The sequence below is a fragment of the Rousettus aegyptiacus genome, unplaced genomic scaffold (assembly GCF_014176215.1).
Source record: "Rousettus aegyptiacus isolate mRouAeg1 unplaced genomic scaffold, mRouAeg1.p scaffold_m13_p_3, whole genome shotgun sequence".
Classification (NCBI taxonomy): domain Eukaryota; kingdom Metazoa; phylum Chordata; class Mammalia; order Chiroptera; family Pteropodidae; genus Rousettus; species Rousettus aegyptiacus.
Window position 1 is genome coordinate 132,132,752 of NW_023416306.1, and position 24,183 is coordinate 132,156,934.

The following is a 24,183-nucleotide window of genomic DNA, read 5'->3' on the forward strand; positions in this document are numbered from 1 at the left end:
AACTACTGATAGGAACTCATCAAATATTGATTACTGAATGATAGATACAGACATTACAAATAACCTTATGAGTTTGATTCAGTACAGCAATATGAATGGTTCTTAACAACATGGTGCCAAGTTGGGGGAAAAAAAAAACAATGAGATCTATAACATAATACTATATATGAATATATATACATATCTATAAATTAAAATACATGAAATCAAAACTAAATTTTATATAAATATATACAACAAAAAATGTATATATTAAACAAAGAATGGCTACGGGGCATGGGAATTATCTAAAATGAAACCATTAAATAACAAAAAGAAGCTGAAAACCATGCTTTCATTCTTACCATATTTAGAAGATAGTGGATGAGCAATAGCTATTGGAGATGGGTGAATTAAGCGACCTAGCACATCAATCAAAAGTTATTATTTTCTCTCTGTAACTTATTTCAATATGTTCAGGCACCAATCAGTAATAGTTAACAAATATTTATTTAGCACCAAGCATTGGACGAACTTCGTCAAGAGGTCTTCTTCCTGCTAACACACAGCCTCAGCTCATCATCACACGGTTTAAGTCTTTCTTATGTGTGCCATTCTCATCCCCAGTCCCCTTAAGATTTATAAAATTCTGCCTATTCTTCCTTCTCTGATCTATCACATGGTTATACTACAGTATATAGCATATGTATTTTTTTTTTACTGATAATTTTATGTATATTAATTTCCCTGTCCCCAGAGTTAAGTTTCGAATGTCCAATAGCACTTGGCACAATAATGGGGTATAAAAAGTAATATATATTTGCTGGCTGATCACATAAAAGCAATGTTTGATGTGGATCAATCTGATAGTGTTTTATTGGCTGGATTGACAGAAAGAATTAAAGACTAGAGTTAAGGAACACAATTCAAAGCCTGTTGGAATAGTCTAGAGGAGAGTTAATGAGGACTTAGACTCTGCCGGTTGCGGTGGGGGTGGAGAGGAAGATATTATTCAGGCAGAATTCAAAGGCAGAATGGAGAGGCTGCAGTGGCTGGCTCTGTCCAGATGCCATGGAAAGCCAGCACTGCTTCCTCCTTCTTCAGCCAGTGATCCCTCCTCATTATGCCCAAACTTCCCTTTACAGATCGTGAGTTCTACTCTTCAGGGTCCAGAATTCTTATAACTAAGGAGAGTTCCAGCTGGGTAAATGGCTCCCCAGAAGGCAAACCTGACAGCAGTGGTAGAACGGGGTGGCCCCCAACTTTCTGTCCTCCAGCATGAAGATAGCACCAGCTTAGTTAGCATCTCCATAAAAAGGCAAAAGTAAAACAGTTCTTGGGTCTTATGCCTTAAGTCAGTATTCTAAAACTTTTTGGACTCAGAACTCCTTTCTACACTTAAAAATTATTAATGACCTCTAAGAGCTTTCGTTTATATCTGTTGATTTGGTATTCGTATTTACCATAATAGAAATTAAAACAAACTTAAAATGTGTATTTGTTAATCTATTTAAAAATAACTAATAAACCTATTACATGTTAACATGTTTATGTAAAGTAACTATAGTTTTTTTAAAAATTGGTGAAAAGTATAGCACTGTTTTACATTTCTATAAATCTTTATGATGCCTGTCTTAATAGAAGACAAGCTAAATTCTCATATATATTTCTATATTCAGTTTGTTGAAATATCACATGTCATGCAGCCTCTGGAAGACTTATGTAAACTCATGAGAGAATGAAAATAAAAAGACAAGTTTGTCTTAGTTATATTATAAAAGTAATTTTGACTTTGTACACCCCTCGAAACTATCTTTGGGACTTCCAGGGGTCCCTGAACCACATGTTGAGAACCACTGCCTTAAGCAATTCTTTTTAGGTTTTTTTCTGTCAAGGAGAGCCTTGAAAAGATGTATATTTCATTTTGTAGCCATGTCTAGATATTCTTAGCATCTGTACTGAGACCTTGATTACTCACTGGTAGAGATAACATACTTGAAAGAAGAATCAAAACAAGTCTTCAATTGAAAAATATTCGTGGGTTTTTTTTTTTTTTAGATATTTACCGCACGCGCACACACACACACACACACACACACACACACACACACACACCCGCCCCATATACTGTATTCAAAAGCTCACTGACAAAGTAGTTGTAGGGAGTTATCAGAAATGGTTTTGTCTGACTAACTGATTCCTTTGGCTATTAGCTATAGAATTTTTCCCCATGGACTTTGAGTTCCAGATATAACAGACTCTTAAGAGAATTACGGAATTAATGGCTGTGGAATATATATGACCATGAATATATAGGCCTGATGATAGAACTACTTTAGTATTGACTCCCTGATTTCTTCATCTAGAGTATACTACAAGAAGGAAACTGGATTTATACAGAGGGTGGTGATAGAGGAAGACTACGAGACGTATTAATAACAAGAAAGTGACTGCTAACAACCAGAGAGGAGACTGAAAAGCAAAACACAAAAATTCAGCAGATCAATCTGGTTAATTAAGAGAGGGCCATTAACCCATAACACCTCAGTAACCTTTAAAGGGAAATCTCTTACCATGCCATAGGATAATCATGTCTTGAATAATATCTGAGTTATCAAGAAAAAGATTTAAATATCCTCTATATGGAGAATCTTCAACTTATGGATGGCTTGTGTTTCAAAGTTAATTTGATTTTCAAAATATTTTTTGAAACTCCAAACATTTTTCCATAGAAACAGTTAAATAACTGTTATTTTGGGTCCCAAACAAGCTGCTTTTTGCATTTTATCTGTTCAACAAACAACTTTTGAGTGCCTAATATTAATAGAAGTATTTCAGTTAACTCTCATATATAGCTTTGTTTTAATGAGAATCCTTTCTGAAGCCAAAGCCTGGGCATGTAAACTGTTCCTGTCTATCCTCCATCATTTGTCCTGCCAGGGGTTCAGTGGTCTGTGTTGGGGGTTGGCAAACTACAGTTCAGGGGACAAATCCAGTTTGCTGCCTGATTTTATAATTTTATTGGAACACAGCTATGCCCATTCGTTTACATATTGTCTGTGACTCTTCTTGGGTTACAAGAGTTGAAAAGTTACCACAGAGACTGTATGGCCTGCAAAGCCTAAAATATTTACTCTATATCTATTATATAAGAAGTCTGTCAACTCCCAGTCTACATATTCTGACATGACCTCATCTCTCTGACCTCATCTCTTCCCCTCACTCACTCCACTGTAGCCTCACTCTCTGCTTTGCTGTTCCTCAGAACATGCCGTGCACATTCCCACTACGTGACCTTTGTACCTGCTTTTTCCTCTGTTTAGAATGTCACCTTCTCATAAGGCTTTTTCTTGACTGCCTTTTACAAAATAGCTATATCCCCATCCCTCACATCTTCTATTCCTCTGCTCTTGCTTTGTTTTTCTCGTAGGACTTACTATTATCTACAATATATTTACTTGTTCATTTATTTATTATATGTCTCCTATCACTGAAATATAAATTGCGTAAGAGCAAGAATTGTCAGTTTTGTGCATTGCTATATCCCATCACTTTAGAATAGTATCTGGCTTAGAGTAAGGTGTTCATTTGTTGAATGAATGAATGAATGAATGAATGAATGAATGAAAGCCAGCAAGCAAGCATACACGCATGCCGACCTGCCCTTTATCCAGGGAATGGTTGTCAGCATCAGCCAGGATTGAAAATTGGGAGTGAAACAAGTTTCAAAAACAGCATATAAGCAAATACTGTTGTTTCCATTTGAGAACTCAGAAGTTTCTGGAGTATTTAGTCACACAGCCTTCTTCCCCCTACCCTTTCTCTTTTTCAGTCTCTCTCTCGAGAGCAGGCAGCTGGCTTTATTTATCTTTGTTCTCCAGTACCTAGTCCAGTGAATTCCACAACATAGGCTCTTAATAAATATTTGCTCCCAGCCCAGGAGTGATTGGACCTTTATGTCTTCTTAGCTGTTTTTTTGTAACTTCAGTTCTTAGCACAATGTGTGGCAAATAATAGAAACTCAGTACATATTTGCTCCAAGAAGGAATAAATAAGTTAAATTAAAGCTTTGTCTACTCAGGATAAGACACTGCTCCAGGTTACCTATTGTTATGTAACAGAACACCCCCAAAACATAACATTCTAAAACTATGTATTATTCCACATAGTTTCTATGGGTCAGAAATCGGTTCTGTCTCCAGGCTTCTCATGACATTACAGTCAAGATGTCAGCTGGAAACGCCATCATCTGAAAGCTTATTTGAGGCTAGAGGATCCACTTCCAAGTTAACTCACTCACATGGCAGTTAGCAGGAGGCTTCACTTTCTGGCCTCATGGACTTCTCCATAGGATGTACCGCCTGAGTGTCCTCACACCACAGCTGGCTTCCTCCAAGAGAAGTAGTCCAAGAGCAAAAGCGAGGAGGAACTCATAATGCCTTTATTCACTTAGTCTGAGAAGTCATGCACATCACTTCCACCACATTCAGTTTATTAGAAGCAAGTTGCTAAGTGCAACCCTCACTCAAGGTGAGGGGAATTAGACCTTAACTTTTTGAAAGGAAGAATATCAAAGAATTTGTGGACATAATGCCACAATCACACTGATACTCTAGAATAAATAGAAGTTGCCCATTTTAAGTAAGACAGGATTTCAGAAATGGTATCCTGCCATTTAAATGACCTTTTCAAGTTCAATATTGCTGGCACTCTTTCGTTAAAAGGAAAAAAAAAAAATGAACGTTTTTAAAAATATTCCTACCCAAATAATTTTTTAATCTTTATTTTTGGAATAGGAAACAGATGCATATGGTGCAAAATTCAAAGATAAAATGAATATTAAATGAAAAACAAGTTTTCTTCACCTGAACCCCAGCCACTCAGTTTGTCTTCCTGGAGAAGACCATTGTTACTAGTTTTTTTATCCTTCCAATGTCCTTCTATACACTTATAAATACATATATATTTATACTTATATTTTACACAGATGGTAGCATACTATAGTTACTATTGTGTACCTTGCTTTTTTTCACTCACCTGTATATCTAAGTATTTGCTCCATATCGGTTTGTTTATAGTTACTTCATTCTTTTTTACAGCTGCATAGTATTCCATTGTGATTTACAAAAATGTTTTTAATGAGTCTCTCATTGAAGGACATTTAGTTTGTTTCCCATCTTTTGTTATTGAACACTGTTGTAGCAAATACCTTGTTTTTTACACTGAGAATATTTCTGGGTAACTATGCCTTTCAGCATAGCATATTTGTTGGATCAAAGAATATGTGCTTTTTGAGAGATAATGCAAAATTGGCTGCAGAGGTTGAACCAATTTCATACACCCACCGGCAATATATGAATGTGGCAGTTTCCCTCTCTAGGAATAGTGACAGTAGAAAATTTTAGAGATTTCACAATTTAAATACCTCAAGGTTATTTATTAAAACTAGCTGGAAAAAATGTGTGAAGCAGTGTTGCCAATAAGTGAAGCACTATATACATTTTTAACACTTTGTGCCTAGCACGATCCCCTGACACACGTTGATGCCCAATAATTCTTTATCGATCAGTCTCAGGAGAGGTGGACTTTCTTTGTGGAAGTTAACTGAGTTGGTCACTATATTCCAGAGAGCTTTTAACTCTTGGATAGAGTAGGATGCTACTAAGAGATAACCTAGTGCCTGCTGTAGATCACTTTAATATTTTGTTGAAGTATAACATAAATAAAATGCACAAGTATTAAGTACATGCTTTGATGAATTTTTACATATGTATATAGCTGTGTGACCATTACCCCTAGAAGTTTTTCTCATGCTGGTCTTTAGTCAATGCCACCCTGAAAGGTAACCACCATTCTGATTTTTATTATCATAGATGAGTTTTCCTATCTTGAAATGTGATCACACATGGTATGTAATCTTTTGTTCAGCTTCTTTCACTTAACATTATGTTTATGAGATCCATCCATGCTTTATTAGGTAACAGTAGTTCATTCTTCAGTGCTGTGTAGTATTACATTGTAAATATACCACAATTTATCCATTCTACTTTTTATGGACACTTGAGTTGTTTCTAGTTTGGTACTATTACAAATGGAGCTCCTGTAAACATTCTTTTACATGTCTCTTGTTGGATATGAACTCTTATTTCTAAGTATTACTGGGTCACAGGGTAAGTATATGTTTAGTGTTAAGATCTGCTTAGAAATGTATGAGCTTTGGAATAACTAAAATAGTTTTCCAGAGTGCTATACCCATTTATATTCCCACTCAGGTAAAATTTTTTTTCTAGCATGTAAATGTCATTATACTTCATACCTTATATTTTCTTTAGCTTAAGTCTTTGATCATTGTTAAAACCCCATGAGAAATGGCATTTTATTAGTCATCTATACTTTTAAGCCTTTCATAGAATCCTTTTCACAGAATTTTAGAGTTGGAAGGAGGCTTGAAGGTCATCTCTTCTAACCCTCTTATTTTACAGATGAGGACATTTAAACCCAGGAGGATAAAGTAGCTTACCCAGAGTTATACAGCTAATTACTGACTCAGTTGGGTGAAGGAGATGCTTACCCAGCCCACAAAATAAACCATTATTCATTTCAAACACTAGTAAAACTCCTTAGACTGGTTATGTGTAAGAATGGAACTACTTGTAAAGTTGTATTTCCTTGAACAGAGAGTTTCTGGAGAGAAATGTGGAACACTTATTCATTCAACATGTGTGATGTTTGTCAAGCACCTACTATATGCCAAACTAGTTATAGATACAGTAGTGGGAAAAAAAAAACTAATAAACATCTTGCTTTCATAGAGCTTACATTCTAATAGGACTGAGTAGACAGTAAACAAGGTAAATAAATAAAGGTTCCTCTCTGTTACATACTGATAAATACTATGCCAGCGGGTGGGGGCGGTGTGGAATAGGAAAGGGAACTAGGGAGGATATAAGTGAGGGAGGTGGGAATTAGGGATAGCTTCACTGAGATGACCTTTGAGAAAAGATGTGAAAGAAGTGAAGGGAGAGTAAGCTTTGAGAATATTGGGGACGCAGTGGGGATGTTGCAGGTAGATGGAATGGCAAATTCAAAGGCCCTGAGATGGGAGCATGCCTATCATGTTCAAAACACAAGTTAGTCACTGTGCTAGAACAGAATAAGGAGCAGAGTAGTAGAAGATGACATTGATCGATTGAGTCTTTTCGGGTCACAATAAGAATTTAAACCTTTAATCTGGGTGAAATGGAAAGAAAGCTTTGGAAGGTTTGAGCAGAGAAATCATAGGATATGATTTAGGTTTTAACAGAAACTCTCCTCCTCCTGTGTTGAGAATAGGTCAAAGAGGGATAAGTGTGAAAGTAAGTTAGGATGCTATTGCAATAATTTAAGGAATTCTTGGAGCTAGAGAAGTGGAAGTAGTGAGACATGGTCAAAATCTGGATATATTTTGAAGGTTGCGCCAACAAGATTTTCTGACCGTCAGATGTGCGGCTTGAGAGTAAGAGGAGTCAAGTAAAACTGTCAACGTTTTTGACCTGAGCACCTGAAAGGACGGAGATGCCATTACCTGAAATAGGGAAAACTCAGAACCGGTTGTTGCAGGAGCTGGGAAGTCAAGGGAAGGTCAAGGGGAGAGCTCAGTTTGGGTTGTGTTAAGTTTGAGATCTCTATTTAGACATCAGGTGGAAATGTCAAATTTGAAATTAGATATATGAATCTGAAGATACAAGTTCAGGAGTCATCACTTGAAGAAGCAAAAAGACTCAGGAGTGACCAGAAAGATAAGAGGAAATCCAGGAGAGTTTGATGTTCTTGTCCTGGAGGCCAAGAGAAAGAAGTGTTTCAAGGAGCATGAGGGTACCAAATCCCTGAGAGAAAGTATGTACTAACAGAAATGGTAAAAATGAGGGCCTGGAGATAAAATTTCCTCTTTCCACTATCTTGCTTGGATCAGTCTTGAATATAAAACTGTTTTGAGGTTTCGAATTGTCAGCTGAAGTAAAAAGCAATGCTGCTTTGGGATTAGGTTTTGTCTCAACCTTGTACTTTTCCTGAGACCTGGGGGAACTTGATTACTGCCTTATACCTAAGTCATTTCTCCTTTACTTTGCTACAATGTTCATTACTTTTAAGAAGGGAGGGTGTACCCAGTACTCTAAAACTTAATGTTTAATGAGATTATGTCTGTAAGACTCTTGGTAAATTTGCCATTCCATCTACCCTGGTAAATATGAAGCTAACCACTTAGAGAAATATAAAGCACTTTTATTACTACTATTTTTAGCATTATTATTATTATCTTCAAACAAGACAAACCTTTCCGTATTAAGTGAACACTTTTTCAAAATAGGAAGCTTTCTAAAATGAAAACCAATTTTTCTCTTTCTCTTCAACCTGCTTTCTGCCCAAAGCTAGCCCCTAATAAAAAAAAACTAGATCTGTTAAGTGTTATTTTTTGATTTTTCCTTCCTTTCCTCTTATTCTCCCAGCCGTCTGAAATCGGAACCTTGTAGGAAGAAGAGTTATACTTAAGAAAAATGTGTTTGCTTCGACATTTAAACAAGCCTCCATTTTGTTTTTCCATACAGAATTTTTTCTCTTCCCCTCTCCCATTTCCAGCACTCTGTCTGACCTGTCTTCTTTTGAGCTCATTCATTATTGCTAAGGTCTGCAGATTATACCAGAGGAAGAAGACAGATTTATAAATGTGTTCCTGCCCAGCTGTTTCAAGAGTAGGACTAACATTTGTCTTCTAATTATATGCAAGCTCTCTATATACAGCTGTGCTCATCTGCCCTTATTAATGAGGTGCCTATCTCTATGTCTTACCTTGTCTAGAAGTAAATGGACTCTGTTCCTGTTCAAATTGGTTATGCAGTAATCAGAACGGCCCATCACTGGGAGGAGACATCCATTTGAATTCACTTTGCTAATAGCCAGAGAAAATTTAGCCTAATTGCTTTCTTAGATTTACCATTTCCCTTAAGATGTCAGAGCCCTAGAAAGAGATAGGAATCCTCTTCTTTTCCCCTCTGGATTTCTGTGCCCCCCCCCCCAAGTCCTTTTTTTTTTTTTTCTAAGATGAAGATAAAGGGACATTTTAAGGAAATTGTGTAAAAAGAATCAGAATCCACTAGAGATAACTGTGTAATTCCTTAAAGATCTGACCACTAATAAATAATGAGACCTTTTGTAACGTGCTTAGCCTTTGTGGGATTTCATTTCCTTATTTGCAAAATAGCTTTAACAATCCCTGTATATGAGGATTGTTGGGAGAACTGTGTTTTCTCTTTATGGTCTGCTTTGTTCTAAAAGTGATTTAAGGCTGTGAATATTCGATAAGATAATGCGTATGAAAATGTCTGGCACATAATAAGTGTTCAGTAAATGTTTGAATTAGAATCCAACTGACTAAACCAAAATTCTTTCCTGCACTAATTTCATAAAATTGAGACTTCTTGGTAGGATCATCCTTTTTTATTTTCCCAGCAGCTCTCTTGTCTTATATGGTTTTATGATAAAGCATCCTAAAATCTGACTCCAAAGAGGACAGAGGCTGAATGAGATCTTATTTAAAGGCATGCCCAAGAGTTCAGAGCTCAAGTCCTGATACGCCATGGTTCTGTCTAAGCACTCCCTTTGTATTGTCATATTGAAAGCCTGCTATGGGTACTATGTATTAATTATCTAATAATCTTAAGATTTGTTTCTCTCTTAATCCTATGGTATTAATTATAAATCTGAGATTCATAGAGGTTAAGTGACTTGTCCAAAGTTACACTGTGACAGAGTGAGAATTTGGACTAAGGTTTTCTAACTCCAAGTCCAGTAATCTTTAGAAAGCATTCTACATCAGAGAAGAAAATGAATATAGGTGAGTTATTACAGGTAGGCTGTGAGCTTAGAGTGCTGATTTGTATGTGGCCAAGACAAACAAAAGGCTAATTCTAGAATCCTCAGACTTATTCTCTAGATATATTACATAGAAAATGTGTCTTGGGACTACAAGTCAAAATGACTTACTCTGTTCAAACTTTTGACACGTCCCTTCTGTTCCAAACACATAGTAAGAAGTAAAATAGATAAAGTGAAAATCAACATATTTGGGCTCAAAAACAAAATAACCATCTCCATGGACCAAATATAGAAGTCATACAAATCACTAAGACTGAAGCTGTGGGCCTGTTGGCCTCCATATTCTGGAACAGAGAATGGTACCTGAGAAATGAGTACTTACGCAATAATTAGGTACTGAAAACACCCTATAAAGAGATAGAATTTGAGTCCAGGGGAGTGAGATGCCAACCCCCAACCAGCCTCATGAAAACAGGTTTTAAAAACTTAATTGAGCTGGGAGGAGGGAAACCTAAGGAGTTGTGAAGAAGTATGTCAAGCTGCCTGCTGGCTTAATGATTAGAACTAGAAATTATAAAACAGAGAAGGGGGAAATTAGTAACAAAAACATCCTACTCAAAAAGAGCCTGCAAAACAAAATTTTATCTAATAGAAATCCAAGACTAAGAAAGATAACCACTTTGGGGAAGATGAAGTAGACATACTTTTCCCTATTTCTCACACTAAATACAACTAAAAACATTGTCAGTAGCTCAAAAGGTAGAGAAAAGAAAGCAGACCAAAAAAATAAAAATGAAGACAGACCAGCTGGGGACCTCAAGACCTAAGGAATGTTATGGTAGTAAGTTCCTTGAGTTTGCTTCATATATCCCAGACTTGGAGCTGAATGGTACACTTAATGATGAAAGACTGACTGTTCCCCCACTAAGAGCAGGAACAAAGCAAAGATGTCTGCTGTTGCTACTCTTATTCAGCATAGTGCTAGAAGTTCTAGCTAGTGCAATAAAGCAAGAAAAGGAAATAAAAGGCATACAGATCAAAAAGGAAGAAATACAACTATACTTATTTGCACATTACATGATTGTCTACATAGAAAATCTCAGTAAATATGCAAAAAACTCCCAAAACTAATAAGTGTGTTAGCTAGGTCATAAAATACAAGATAAGCATACAAAAATAAATTGAATATCTACTATATGCCTGCAATGAACACATAGGTACTGAAATTGAAAATGTAATTTACAATAGCTCAAAAGAATGAAATACTTAGGTGTATATTTAGCAGAACATCTATAAGATTTGTATACTGGAACTACACAATGTAGATAAAAGAAATCAAAGATGTAAGTAAATGGGGAACACATAGTAAAGTTGGCAATTTTTCCAAAATTCCAGGAAGATATTTTGTAGATACAGATAATATTATAAAATTTATACAGAAAGGCCAAAGGAACTAAAATAACTAAAACAGTTTTGAAAAGAAGAATAAAATGGAATGAATCAGACTACCTGATTTCAAGACTTCTTATTATATAGCCATAGTAATTGATGAGACTATGATATTAGCAGAGAGATAAACACCCAGACCGATGGAACAGCACCGAGAACCTAGAAGTAGACACACAAATACACTCAACTGGTTTTGACAAAGGTGCAAAAGCAATTCTTGGGATGAAAGATAGCATTTTCAACAGTAGTAGTATTGGAACAAATGGGCATCATAGGCAAAAAAAAAAAAAAGTCATATAAAAATCAACTCCAAATGGATCAAGGACTTAAACAGAAAACTGTAATAAAACTTTTAGGAAAAAACCTAGAAGAAAATCTTCAGTGGGCAAAGAGTTCTTAGACTTGACACCAAAAAATGGCACAAAATCTTATAAATCACTGAGTTTTTGTTAGGTTATTCTTTGTATTTTTTTAGTATGTTTGAAATGCTGCACAATGTTTAAGTTATGAAAATGTGCCTTAATTAGACCATGAAACCTTTTTAACTATTGTCCATTCTAAGGGGCCTTTGTAGTAGTATCCTAGGCAGTTCCTATAGAACTATTAGCCCAATCCTGTTTGTCCCATTGGGACCCAGAGCATCCCTTAAACCCTCCTACAGGAGCAAGAATGCAATTTAAATGGAAAATACATTTCTTAGTGGCCAAAAGTATTTCTCTTATTTATATCTGAGTCTTCTTGTCTTCCAGGGATGTTGGTAGTGAATGTAACATGGAGGAACAAGACATACGTAGGTACACTTCTTGACTGCACACGGCATGATTGGGCACCACCCAGGTAAGCATTCTACAGCTTTTTAGTTTGTGTTAGTCTGAACCACGCTAATCAGTGGTCCCTTATACCTTTATCCTGCTAAAGCTGGATAGCTTTTAAAAGACACCCAACTTTTAAAGGACATAATAATATAGAGACAAGGGAAGATACTATATTCATCTAGTATTCAAGGAGAATAAATGAATTAGGCATTGATAAGTTAGGTCGAAATGGGGAGAAGATCCTATGTAAGCCTTTGGAATTATTGAATTCTGATTGCTAGCTCTAGTCACCTTGAGACCAAGGCCATAGCATCTGACTATGGGTGAACAAACATTCATTGATGATACTTTTTGATGATAGTTATCTCTCAGAATTTTAAACTCAAGAACATTTCAGTTTTATAAACTCCACTAGACAATGTGGATTTCATGAGGGCATTTTTGAATAGCAGTTTGATCTTCAGATGGACATTCTTTCAGTGAATGGTACCTTACAGCTTATTCCTAATATTAGGTTCCAGTTAGCCAGGGTTTGGGGAACCCAAATATTGGAGAATAATTTACAGCTAGTGTGCAGATAGCATCCTAGGAGCTCACCACTTAATGCAGTTCCCACACTTTCAGAAGTTCTTTTAACATATTGTATTCATCGAAAATGACAGTTACCATCTGGAAAGTTCTTCTGGAGACTGCAGCTAAACTGGTTTGAAGATTTTTTTAAAAAATAATAATAATAAATACCCTGTTGTGTTTGTCCTTTGCCAAGGTTCTGTGACTCCCCGACCAGTGACTTGGAAATGCGAAACGGTCGGGGCAGAGGCAAACGCATGCGTCCCAACAGTAACACGCCTGTCAATGAGACAGCCACAGCCTCTGACAGCAAAGGGACCAGCAGCAGCAGCAAAACCCGAGCGGGAGCCAATAGCAAAGGCCGTCGGGGCAGCCAGAATTCTTTAGAGCATCGCCCACCTGCCAGCAGCACCTCTGAGGACGTCAAGGCCAGCCCTTCCTCAGCAAATAAGCGGAAAAACAAACCCCTTTCAGACATGGAACTGAATTCTAGCTCAGAGGACTCCAAAGGGAGCAAACGTGTTCGTACGAATTCCATGGGCTCAGCCACTGGCCCCCTCCCTGGGACCAAGGTGGAACCCACTGTTCTAGACAGAAATTGTCCCTCCCCAGTCTTGATTGACTGTCCCCACCCAAACTGCAACAAAAAGTACAAGCACATCAACGGACTTAAGTACCACCAAGCTCATGCCCACACAGATGATGACAGCAAGCCAGAAGCAGATGGAGACAGTGAGTACGGAGAGGAGCCCACCCTCCATGCAGACCTCGGGAGCTGCAATGGTGCACCTATCTCACAGAAAGGTCCCTTGTCCCCTGCTCGCTCAGCTACCCCCAAAGTTCGGCTCGTAGAGCCCCATAGCCCTTCTCCTTCAAGCAAATTCAGCACAAAAGGCCTCTGTAAGAAAAAGTTGAGTGGGGAAGGGGACACAGACCTCGGAGCTTTATCTAACGATGGCTCTGATGATGGACCCTCAGTAATGGATGAAACAAGCAATGACGCCTTTGAGTCTTTAGAAAGGAAGTGTATGGAAAAAGAAAAGTGTAAAAAACCCTCTAATTTGAAACCTGAAAAGATTCCTTCCAAGAGTTTAAAGTCAGCCAGGCCCATTGCCCCTGCCATCCCCCCACAACAGATCTACACCTTCCAGACAGCCACCTTCACAGCAGCCAGCCCAGGCTCCTCCTCAGGCCTGACCACCACAGTGGTCCAAGCCATGCCCAACAGCCCCCAACTGAAGCCCATTCAGCCCAAGCCCACTGTGATGGGAGAACCTTTCACCGTCAACCCTGCCTTGACTCCAGCCAAGGACAAGAAAAAGAAAGACAAAAAAAAGAAGGAGTCTTCAAAGGAACTCGAAAGTCCTCTGACCCCTGGTAAGGTGTGTCGAGCAGAAGAAGGCAAAAGCCCGTTCAGGGAATCCTCAGGAGATGGGATGAAAATGGAGGGGCTCCTAAATGGCTCATCAGACCCCCACCAAAGCCGATTGGCTAGCATAAAGGCTGAGGCTGACAAGATCTACAGCTTCACGGACAATGCCCCCAGCCCTTCCATCGGAGGCAGTAGCCGCCTAGATAGCACTACCCCTACCCAGCCCATGACTCCCTTACATGTAGTGACCCAGAATGGAGCTGAAGCCAGCTCAGTCAAAACCAACAGCCCTGCCTACTCTGACATCTCTGATGCTGGGGAGGACGGGGAGGGCAAAGTGGACAGTGTCAAATCAAAAGACCCGGAACAGTTGGTTAAGGAAGGGGCTAAGAAAACTCTTTTCCCCCCTCAGCCACAGAGCAAAGACTCACCATATTACCAAGGCTTTGAGAGTTACTACTCTCCAAGTTACGCACAGTCCAGCCCAGGGGCTCTGAACACCAGCAGCCAGGCAGGAGTGGAAAGCCAGGCCCTGAAGACGAAAAAGGATGAGGAGCCTGAGAGCATAGAGGGGAAAGTGAAGAACGATGTCTGTGAGGAAAAGAAGCCGGAGCTGAGCACTTCCAGTCAGCAGCCCTCCGTCATCCAGCAGCGTCCCAACATGTACATGCAGTCCCTGTACTACAACCAGTATGCCTACGTACCCCCCTATGGCTACAGTGACCAGAGCTACCACACCCACCTCCTGAGCACTAACACAGCTTATCGGCAGCAGTATGAGGAGCAGCAGAAACGGCAGAGCTTGGAGCAGCAGCAGCGGGGACTGGACAAGAAAGCAGAGCTGGGCCTGAAGGAGCGGGAGGCAGCACTCAAGGAAGAATGGAAGCAAAAGCCGTCGATTCCACCAACTCTCACCAAGGCCCCCAGCCTAACAGATCTGGTGAAGTCAGGACCCGGCAAGGCTAAGGAGCCAGGGGCCGACCCTGCCAAATCAGTCATTATTCCCAAGTTAGATGACTCTTCCAAACTCCCCAGCCAGGGCCCGGAAGCACTTAAAGTGAAACTGAGTGAGGCCAGCCACCTAGGCAAGGAGGCTTCTGAAGCTAAGACAGGTGCTGAGTGTGGCCGACAGACAGAGGTGGATCCAATACTCTGGTACCGACAGGTAAGTGTTTTGGGAGGAAATAGAAGTACTGTTTGATAGTCTTCTCTCTTCCTTACAAATCAGGGTTGACCTGATGTAGAGAGTCAACAGAATACAGAGTAATCTGTATTCAGAATAGAGGATACAGAAGCAATCTATAATTTTAGGGATTCTTTATTTTTGTAAATCATTTTAATGTTTTTTAAAAAGCACTTTTACATCAGTGAAAGGTCTTTTTCCCATTTGACAAGAGAGGCCCAGGTAAGTTAGCTTGATTCGTCTGGGGTTGAGACTTCGCTGGCAGAGCCAGAACTGGAGCGCGGGTATCTTGATTCCTCCCAGTCCAGTGTTTCTTCCACTGTTCGGCTCCTGTGGAATGACTTAATGGGGATCTCTCCATTTTTCAGAGTAGGCCAAAAAGATTGTATAGGTAGACTTAGAACTAAGAACTTGGTCTCACATCTTGCTCTGCTCAAGAGCCGTAGAAAGTCTTCCCTTTCTTCTTGGACCTTCTACTCCTGAGCTTGCTCTAAAGAACTGAAACAACCTAGATAGCCCTGAAAGGGAGCAGCTTCTTCTATTCAAGGAGTCATTTCACCAGAATGCTTATTCTCTCCTAGAGAAGACCCATTGATGAGTTTTCCCTTTCTTTCCCCACATCTTGTTTCTTTCTGTGCAGGGAGGGGACAGGCTTTTTAAGCAGGAGAGACCACAGTTCATTATGAACGAAGATCAGTAGAGGCCACTGATCACACTCTGCCCCAAGTGTCTGGTATTATCTGCGCTGGTGTTTCTGCTGGGACCTTGGGCTTGCATTTTCTGTCACAGTGCTCATTCTGTGATTGTTGCAGGAAGCAGAGCCCCGGATGTGGACATATGTTTATCCTGCCAAGTACTCAGACATCAAGTCAGAGGATGAGCGGTGGAAAGAGGAGCGGGACCGCAAATTGAAGGAGGAAAGGAGTCGGAGTAAGGACTCTGTCCCCAAAGAGGATGGGAAGGAAAGCACAAGTGACTGCAAGCTGCCCACGTCTGAGGAATCCCGCCTTGGGAGCAAGGAGCCCCGACCAAGTGTCCATGTGCCTGTGTCCTCCCCACTCACTCAGCACCAGTCCTATATCCCCTACATGCACGGCTACTCCTACAGCCAGTCCTATGACCCCAACCACCCCAGCTACCGGGGCATGCCTGCTGTGATGATGCAGAACTACCCAGGTACAGCACCCTTCTTCCAGGTGTTCCATTAACAGGGAAGGGAAATGAAGCCAAGATTGCAAAAGCACAGTTTTCTTGCTCAGCCCTAAGGCTTATTGAGGCTCACAGCTCTTTTTCGAATGTGACATTCTGTGAAGTGGCCACTCAAGCTTCTTGAATGACCCCTAATTACAGTCTGTGGGACCACCTGTCTCCCTTGCCCCAGCTGGAGTGTTGCCTCTCAGTCACTTTTCATGGATAACTAAAGGTAAAAACAAACCCTCCCTACCACTGCCATCTTCCCTCAGATGGGATTTTTAAAACACATAATCTGTATGTTGCAAGGTGCTAGGCACTGTGCGGAATACAAAAAAAAAAAAATGAAGAAGACTAGTTCCTTCCCCTCAAGGAGCTTGCCACTTAATTATAGTGGGAGAGACACATGGAACAAATAACAGTCAAACCAGGATAATGCCTGTGTTCATTTGCAAGATCGTGTTCAGCTATATGGTTAGAAGGCCGGTTGAAGTCAGACCAGGGGAAATCCAATTAGAAAATAAATGTTCAGCTTGGGAAAGATAAGCTCTTTACCAGCAGTCCTCAACCTTTTTGGCACCAGGGACTGGTGCTTCTATGAGAATCTAATGCCTGATGATCCGAGGTAGAGCTGAGGCGGTGACGGTAGTGCTGGGGAGCGGCTGAAAATACTGATGACACTTCGTCCACTCACTTCCTACTGTGCGGCCCAGTTCCTGACAGGCCACAGGCTGGTACCAGTCCACGGCCCAGAGGTTGGGGACCCCTGCTTTACACTACCATCCATGAGTTCTTGTGGAGGGGGGCACAAAGTAGGACTTTGTGTTTTTTTAACTCAGAAGAAAATGCTCTTATTCAACTCTCACTGATTTCTGTTGCCTAAAGAGCCATGTGGGGTGCTTCTGGGGTAGAAGAGAACTTCTTTCTCTCCTTAAACCTCCTACCACCCGACAGGAGAGCGACCTAAATAGTCGTTAGATTTTAGAGGATCAGTCTAAGACAAACTCTAAATAGGACAAGTAAGCTTTTCAGACGGATAGGAAATTGTCTTACCCTGTGGTATTCCTTTCTACCCCTATTCATCTATATAAAAATCATAGTTCTATTTGATAAACGCCCATCAGGGTCAAGCACTATACTAAGTGCTTTATGTACATTATCTTTATTTAATCCTCCCACCACCTTATGAAATAAGTACTGGTATCTTCTTTTGCTGGTGAAGAAACTGAAGCTCAAAAAAGTGGTTAATTTGTTCAAGGTTACCCAGCTGCTAAGTCTCAGAGGTAGGAATTGAGCCCAAGGCCATCGGCCTCAAACACCTACAGTGTCTCCACTTTATCATATCATCACCCTAAGATAAATCTCTGAGACTAGGGCTGTAGGGAAGTCAATTGCCCAGAAACTGGGGGCCATGTTCCCAGTATCCCTGAGCTAGCTTTGCCTCTAGAGCTCAGTAAAGAAAGGGCAAACTAAGAGTCTCAGTCCAAAGGCACCGGTAGAAAATATCTCAGCCTGTGCCTAGGGAATCTGATGCCTGCTTAGCCAACCTCACTGAAGCAGAGTTACTTCTACCTTTCCCATCTCTTTAATTGTTATATTTCTCCCTAGGTTCCTACCTACCTTCCAGCTACTCTTTCTCCCCATATGGCAGCAAGGTCTCAGGGGGTGAAGATGCCGACAAGGCACGAGCCAGCCCCAGTGTCAGTTGTAAGTCCAGCTCAGAGTCCAAAGCCCTGGACATCTTGCAGCAGCATGCCAGTCACTACAAGAGCAAATCTCCCACGGTAAGGGAAGTTCAGTGACACTGGATGTTACCAAAAACCAAGAAGGCCAGAATCAGGGTCTGGGAGAAGGCGAGCAAGTTCAGGTCCTAACCACAGTGTGGTCTGACCGACTTGACATTGGCTTCTCCAGGCCCTCCTTGATTCTTAGGTGTCCTGTCTGTTTAAGGAGTCCTGATGTGGACTCTGGGCATCTTGCTGTCATGTGTGTGTCTCACAATAGTGCTTTTGTCTCTGCTTTTCCTTCCAGATAAGTGATAAAGCGTCTCAGGAGAGAGATCGGGGAGGCTGTGGGGTGGTCGGGGGTGGTGGCAGCTGCAGCAGCGTTGGGGGAGCAGGCGGCGGCGAAAGGAGTGTAGACCGGCCCCGCACCTCCCCTTCCCAGCGCCTGATGTCCACACACCACCACCACCACCACTTGGGGTACTCATTGCTCCCAGCACAGTACAACTTACCCTATGCAGCAGGTAAGCCTCATTTCCCCACTGCCTGTCTTTTTAACTCCATCCCAGTAGCAAGGGCCCCCAACCTCACCACGGCAAGAATTTTTTTTTTTTCCCGAGGTTCAAATCTGTCAGAATCCTAGTCTCCTGCAGACCATCATTAAAGCATATGACATTTATTTCCTCCCTTGGAGCTTAGGGACTCTCAAACTCCTCTAGAAAATTGGCTTTGATATTCAGAAGAATAAGGAACAGGTGTCCCCACAATCAAAGAGAAGCAGGCAGCTGAAAAAAAATGGAGCCTTCACTGTTTATCCTCAGCAACTATATCTGGCCAAGTATCAGAATTTTTTGTCAGCACCCCAAAACTCAGTGGAGCTGAGAATTTAAGGAGGAATTCCTCCCAATCCCCACCCTGCTGGTAAAAAGAAAGTGCTTAAATCGGAGGGGTCTAGGAACAATGCCCTAACACGCTCTCTTACTCACTCAGGGCTTTCTTCTACCGCCATTGTTGCCAGCCAGCAAGGCTCAACTCCCTCACTCTACCCACCCCCCCGGAGGTGAGAATGGTGAGTAACTTTTCAGTTTGGGGCAGCACATAGAGCAGGGATAGTTGGTACCTGGATCACAGGGTCCCCGTGGAGCTTAGATGAGGGATAGCTGTGTGGGGTCAGCGGTCTGGAAATGGTGGAACCCTGACCAAGCCTCTGTGCAAGACTTTCATGAAGCCGTTGCATCTGAGAGGAGTTCAGATACGTCCCCTATGGAGACCAGCACCAGCCTCCCCTGCCATTCATTTTGTTGGAGCACCACCTTGTGGTTGTCATGCCGGCAGGCTGAGTGCCTGGTTATCTGTCAATGTTTCCCTTACAGAACACCAAGTGCCCGGATAAAGTCAGCCTCACGGGCCCGGACTGGCTCACCCAAGGAGGTGCTGGAGGTGCCATTTAGACATCAGTTAAATGGTGTTGATCATCTTGTTTGCCGTGTTCCCAACATGACCGAAGGCAGACCCTTGGCTATCTCGCCTCCACCAGACCCCCGGACTCCCCGATCCACCCTCTTCCTCAGGAGCTGGAGAGCTGGTACTTAGCAAAAATATTTATTCTCTTGGCCACAGTTGTGACTATTGTGGCCTCTGTGGAGATGAAGGCACGGGGAGCAGCCTGGGGAACGTGGCCTCAGCCCAGAGAAGTCACTGCTCTGTTCCCCAAACCCCTGGTCAGCTGCCAGAGGAGTACCCCCCAGGGAGGGACCCCCAAACACTGGGTAAGGTCTGAAGACAGCACAGCAGCCATACCCCTCTCATCGTCATTACCACCATCACCAGATCCTGCATCTCCCCAGTGGTTTGAGCCCTGGGAACTGGCAGCACGTGGAGGTATTAGAATCTCAGGAAAGATATTGGGGGCTGTTTTCTCTGTAATTGTGAAAACAAGGTCTTCAAACATGAAGACTTCTCCCCTCTCACTTGAGCACATGTAAATGCTCAGAGCCCAACCTGGAAAGGAAGACCGAGGTGTTTGCCCTACCATGGCCTTGGGCTACCTGTCAGGCAGAGGGCCAGGGGTCCCCACACCAGCACAGGGCTCCCCAGGGGGACTGGGAGTAGGCTGGAGCTGGAGCATGAATGGAGTCTGTGAAATAGAACCTGCATCCCCCCACCACCCCCACAACTAAGTCCTGCTGCTTCTTAGTCCCCAGCCCCTTGCCCTTCTCTCTCTTCCCTCCTGACCCCTTGGTGCCTTTCCCAAGGGCATCCCCACGCTGATCTCTCCTCCTCTTTTCCACTGCTTGGCTCTTAAGACTCGGGCAGGTAAAATAGTATTCCCCAGCATCGGGAATTCAGAGCCTGCCAGGTCACCTGAGGGCGAGGCCCAGGAGGCAGGCCCTTGGAGCACCCAGCAGTTCTTAGAGATGTCCTGTCCATTCAGCCATCTGAGTGTCCTCCTCATCTAGGGCCACAAATATATACAGCCCAATTCCTCTGTCTACAAGTACATGATTTTATATATCTCAATCTATAACCCCGTGTGTGCCAATATAAGCTGTGTTTCTTTGTAACACATTTTTTGTTTTAGGGGCCACTGACCATGGGAGGTTACATGTTCCTTGGGCCCTGGGATGACACATCCAAGCCATGACTCCTCAGAGCCACAGAGTGTACTCGGTAGAGCTGTGCTTTGAGGCAGCAGACGTTTCTCTGTTCTCAGAAATGCAGCCTCCCAGTCCAGGCGCTGTGCTCTCTACTGGGAAAGGGAGAGTGGGTTGGCAGCTTTATGGGAGTCACTTCTTCCCCACGGTGTGGGGAGCTTTAACTCTTACTTTGCTTTTGAGGTATCATCCCTTTTGTTCTCTCTGTTCTCCTCTCCTATCTTTCCTTGACCTCTAGAATGAGAGAGAGAGAGAAAGACTATCAGTCACTAGCTTAGGCTAAAGAGGAGTATTTGTGACCAGAGTGCCAAAAGTGACGATTTAAGACTAAGGACTTGGCTCTGATGGTGGGGGGCACAGAGGTGGGGGGCAGGAAGCACAATGTCCAGCAGAAGCTGCTTTCCAGGATCCCCGGAGCCCTGCTCTGGAGAGGCTCGGGGTCCTTTGCCCAAGAGGAACCTCTCTGACTATAGACCTTTCCCTTAGGTTTCATGTTCTTGTTTTTGTTCAAGTTGGGTTCTAAACCCGTCCAAAACACTCAGTTTTAGATCTTAGCAGGCCCTCAAGCAGCCTCCCTCTCCCCTATCATTCCCTTTGCCTCCTGGTACCCCAATGGGAACTGCTTTAAGCAGTGACGTCCATTTCATCTATGGAAGTGGTTGGTATGGACACCTTCACCCCATCTAACCTGAGTCACCCCTACCAAGAGGATGACTGAATTTCAGTGTGATCATGCTCTCCCAGAGTCCTGTAGGGGTAGAGCCAAGGGCGCATCTCTGTTCCTGTTTGTTTTTAAATATCGTTGTTTTGTATCTGTAGCGCTGGCTTACAGCGTGCTCTGTACATATTGTAAAGAAACCGTTTGGAGTAATTTTTTCCCATTGGGCAGGCATGGCTCTGCATGTCTGCCCTTTCCACTTTGTTCTATAACCCAGAGAAGAAGAACTTCCGTATTAGTGGGGCAGCCTTGAGTTCTGCAGAAGGGAACAGCTTTTTCTTTTCTTTTTTCCTTAAAAAAACATTTGGCCTTTGGACCCTTCTATTCAAGTATCCCTTTAAAGAGTAGGAGCCGAGCTGCCCAGAGAGCAGGTGAAAGTGATAATGGCAAAATGGTGCTGCCTTTCCTGATCCTTGATCCTCCTGGTCCCCGATCCTTGCCAGGTCCAATCTTCCCTCCCTGATATAGCACAAAGCAGCAGCAGCAGCAATGGAAGAAACAGATCTTTGACGAGTGCTGGAGTGAAGGATTTGCTGTCCACCTCAAGCCTCTCTACATTGGGAGGAGGAATACAGGTGGGGGTGTACTTGTGGCACCCATGACCTGGTCAGAGCGTTGAAACCCGCAGCAAGGATTCCCATCCCACCCCACCAGCAAAGGCTGGGAAAGTTTGCTGCTCAGGGCCCAGACCAGACCACCAGACCAAGCCTCTCTCTGAGCCACCCTTGCCCAGGCTTCGTGCTAGACATCGCTCATCGGGCTCCCCACAGAGAAGCTAAAGGGGGAGAGCCTTGTCTCCAGGTAGGACAGTCAAGGCTTGGAGAGCCACTCTCCAGGATTCACATCTGCTTCTTTCTTACTTAAGGTGTGTCAGTTCCCTTCATCCCCTTTCCCTGCCTATTCATGTGTATGTACATGTATGAAATTTTCTTCTCTTACCTCACTCTCTGCACACATCTCAAGGTCAAAGGACCACATGCAAAAGGGTTAAGAGGACACCCTATTAAATGAAATGGTAATTCTTGAATCTCTTCTCTCCAGGCTCCAAGGTAGGGGTGGGAGGACTCGTCTTCAGGCACGGGAGGGTAAGACTGCAGAAGGGCTAAGAGTTGTGTATGGGCGTCAAGGTCACCCACATCACTAATTATCCCATATACCCTGTCACCATCCCAGTGTCCACTCTGATGCCCCTAAGATTCAACTGGGCAGCTAGTTGGCCCCATAATTCTGGGCCTTTGTTACTTGTTTTATTACTGGGGCATCCCAGGAAGCTTTCTGATGATCCTCTGCCATGGGCCCCTCCTGGGTCAAGCCCCTCCCGAGCCCCATCCCCAGCCCCTCCTGCCCCAGCCCACCCGCTTGCCTTGGTGCTCAGCCCCGCATTGGGAGCAGGTTGGGGCGAGCTGGAGGCCCGGGCCGGAGGGGCAGTGTTGCTGTTCATAGCTTTTGTTCCATTGGCGTTGCTCTGTTGGATTTAATTTCAGTCTTCCTGATTCTTCCCTTCTGTAAAGTGTACATTACCAAGTTCCTTGTTTTTTTATATATATATATATAAATATATATATATATACAAACTGTCCTCTTTTTGCCTTTGTACATTCAGGCAAGAAGAGAAAATAAATCTTTTTAAGAGACAATCACAAATCTGTGAGGGCTGCTGGTTATTTCTCCTGGAGTTTGCTGCTGAGCTGCCTCCTCCTTCCTCCCTACCTTTCCGTTCTCCCTCAGCTTTCCTATCTTCCTGGTCCTGCTCCTTATGCATCCTCAGTTCCGCCTTCCCTGGCTGATGGCAAGCTGTTGAATCCAGTATCCGGAATACCTACCCTGCAGTCCTTTCCTGCCCAGCAGTGTTTCTGGCTCGGCCACTGGCTTACCCAGGAACTTCACCCTGTCCTGGCCTCTCCTATCTTCCCCCTTAGATCCCATTCACCGAAGTGGCTTTGGACCCCTGGGTACCCTGGGACCTCCCAGAGTCCCTGGCTTTGGACACACCTGTGAAACTATGCAGCTGGGAGCTAAGAGTTTGCACTACTTCAACCTGCCTGGGAGTTAGAACAAATGGTTTTTTAGGAACAAGTGGGAAACTCCCCCCTAACACCCCAGATTCCAGCCTCCAGAGTGCTCTGATCCAGAATCATTCCTGGCTGGTGGACTCCTATGGCTACCCCATCAGAACAAGTGCTAAGGGTTTATGGGTCAGAATTTCAAAGAGTTACATTTTGAAACAGACCAACCAAACTATCATTCCATCTCGTGAACTTTCTCCTTTCTGATTTCCTCCTCCCACACTTTTTTCCCCCTTTCTCTCTACTTCCTTTTCTTAATTGGCTTTGGAATTGAAGTATATTTTTAAATTATTTGTTGTATTTATTGAATAAAGTTTTTAATGTCCCTGTTCTTAAATTTAGACTTAGTTTGCCTCTCACATCTCTCTCCTCCCACTCCATCATCGCCCTCAAAATATCCCTTCTAGGTTGCTTTTTTAATTGGAGTGCATATTTTTGGGTACCATATTTCTTTCCTGTCAGTGGTATTATCTAGCAAATGTTTTTCTTTTTGAAAGGGAAATCTTAGAACTGAGTGCCTCGGTTTCCAATTCGACCCTTTTGACTCTGGCTGTATTAAAAAGGATGTACCAGCAGATGGCAGCAGAAACTCGGACCTGTTTCCTGTCCA

At 42.5% G+C, this 24,183-nt stretch overlaps 1 protein-coding gene across 2 annotated transcripts in view; it reads left to right on the forward strand.

The window, feature by feature from the left end:
* The window catches only part of ZNF609 (zinc finger protein 609), a 178,542-nt gene extending 154,628 nt beyond the window's left edge, over positions 1-23,914 (forward strand). For both annotated transcript variants that reach the window (XM_016141065.2, XM_036238383.1), the window contains exons 4-10: positions 12,030-12,117; positions 12,862-15,202; positions 16,033-16,396; positions 18,020-18,195; positions 18,443-18,659; positions 19,126-19,204; positions 19,509-23,914. In XM_016141065.2, coding sequence (XP_015996551.2) covers positions 12,030-12,117; positions 12,862-15,202; positions 16,033-16,396; positions 18,020-18,195; positions 18,443-18,659; positions 19,126-19,199 — 3,260 coding nt within the window. In that variant the 3' untranslated portion in view covers positions 19,200-19,204; positions 19,509-23,914. The remainder of the gene's footprint in view (positions 1-12,029; positions 12,118-12,861; positions 15,203-16,032; positions 16,397-18,019; positions 18,196-18,442; positions 18,660-19,125; positions 19,205-19,508) is intronic.
* The last annotated feature ends 269 nt before the right edge of the window (positions 23,915-24,183 follow it).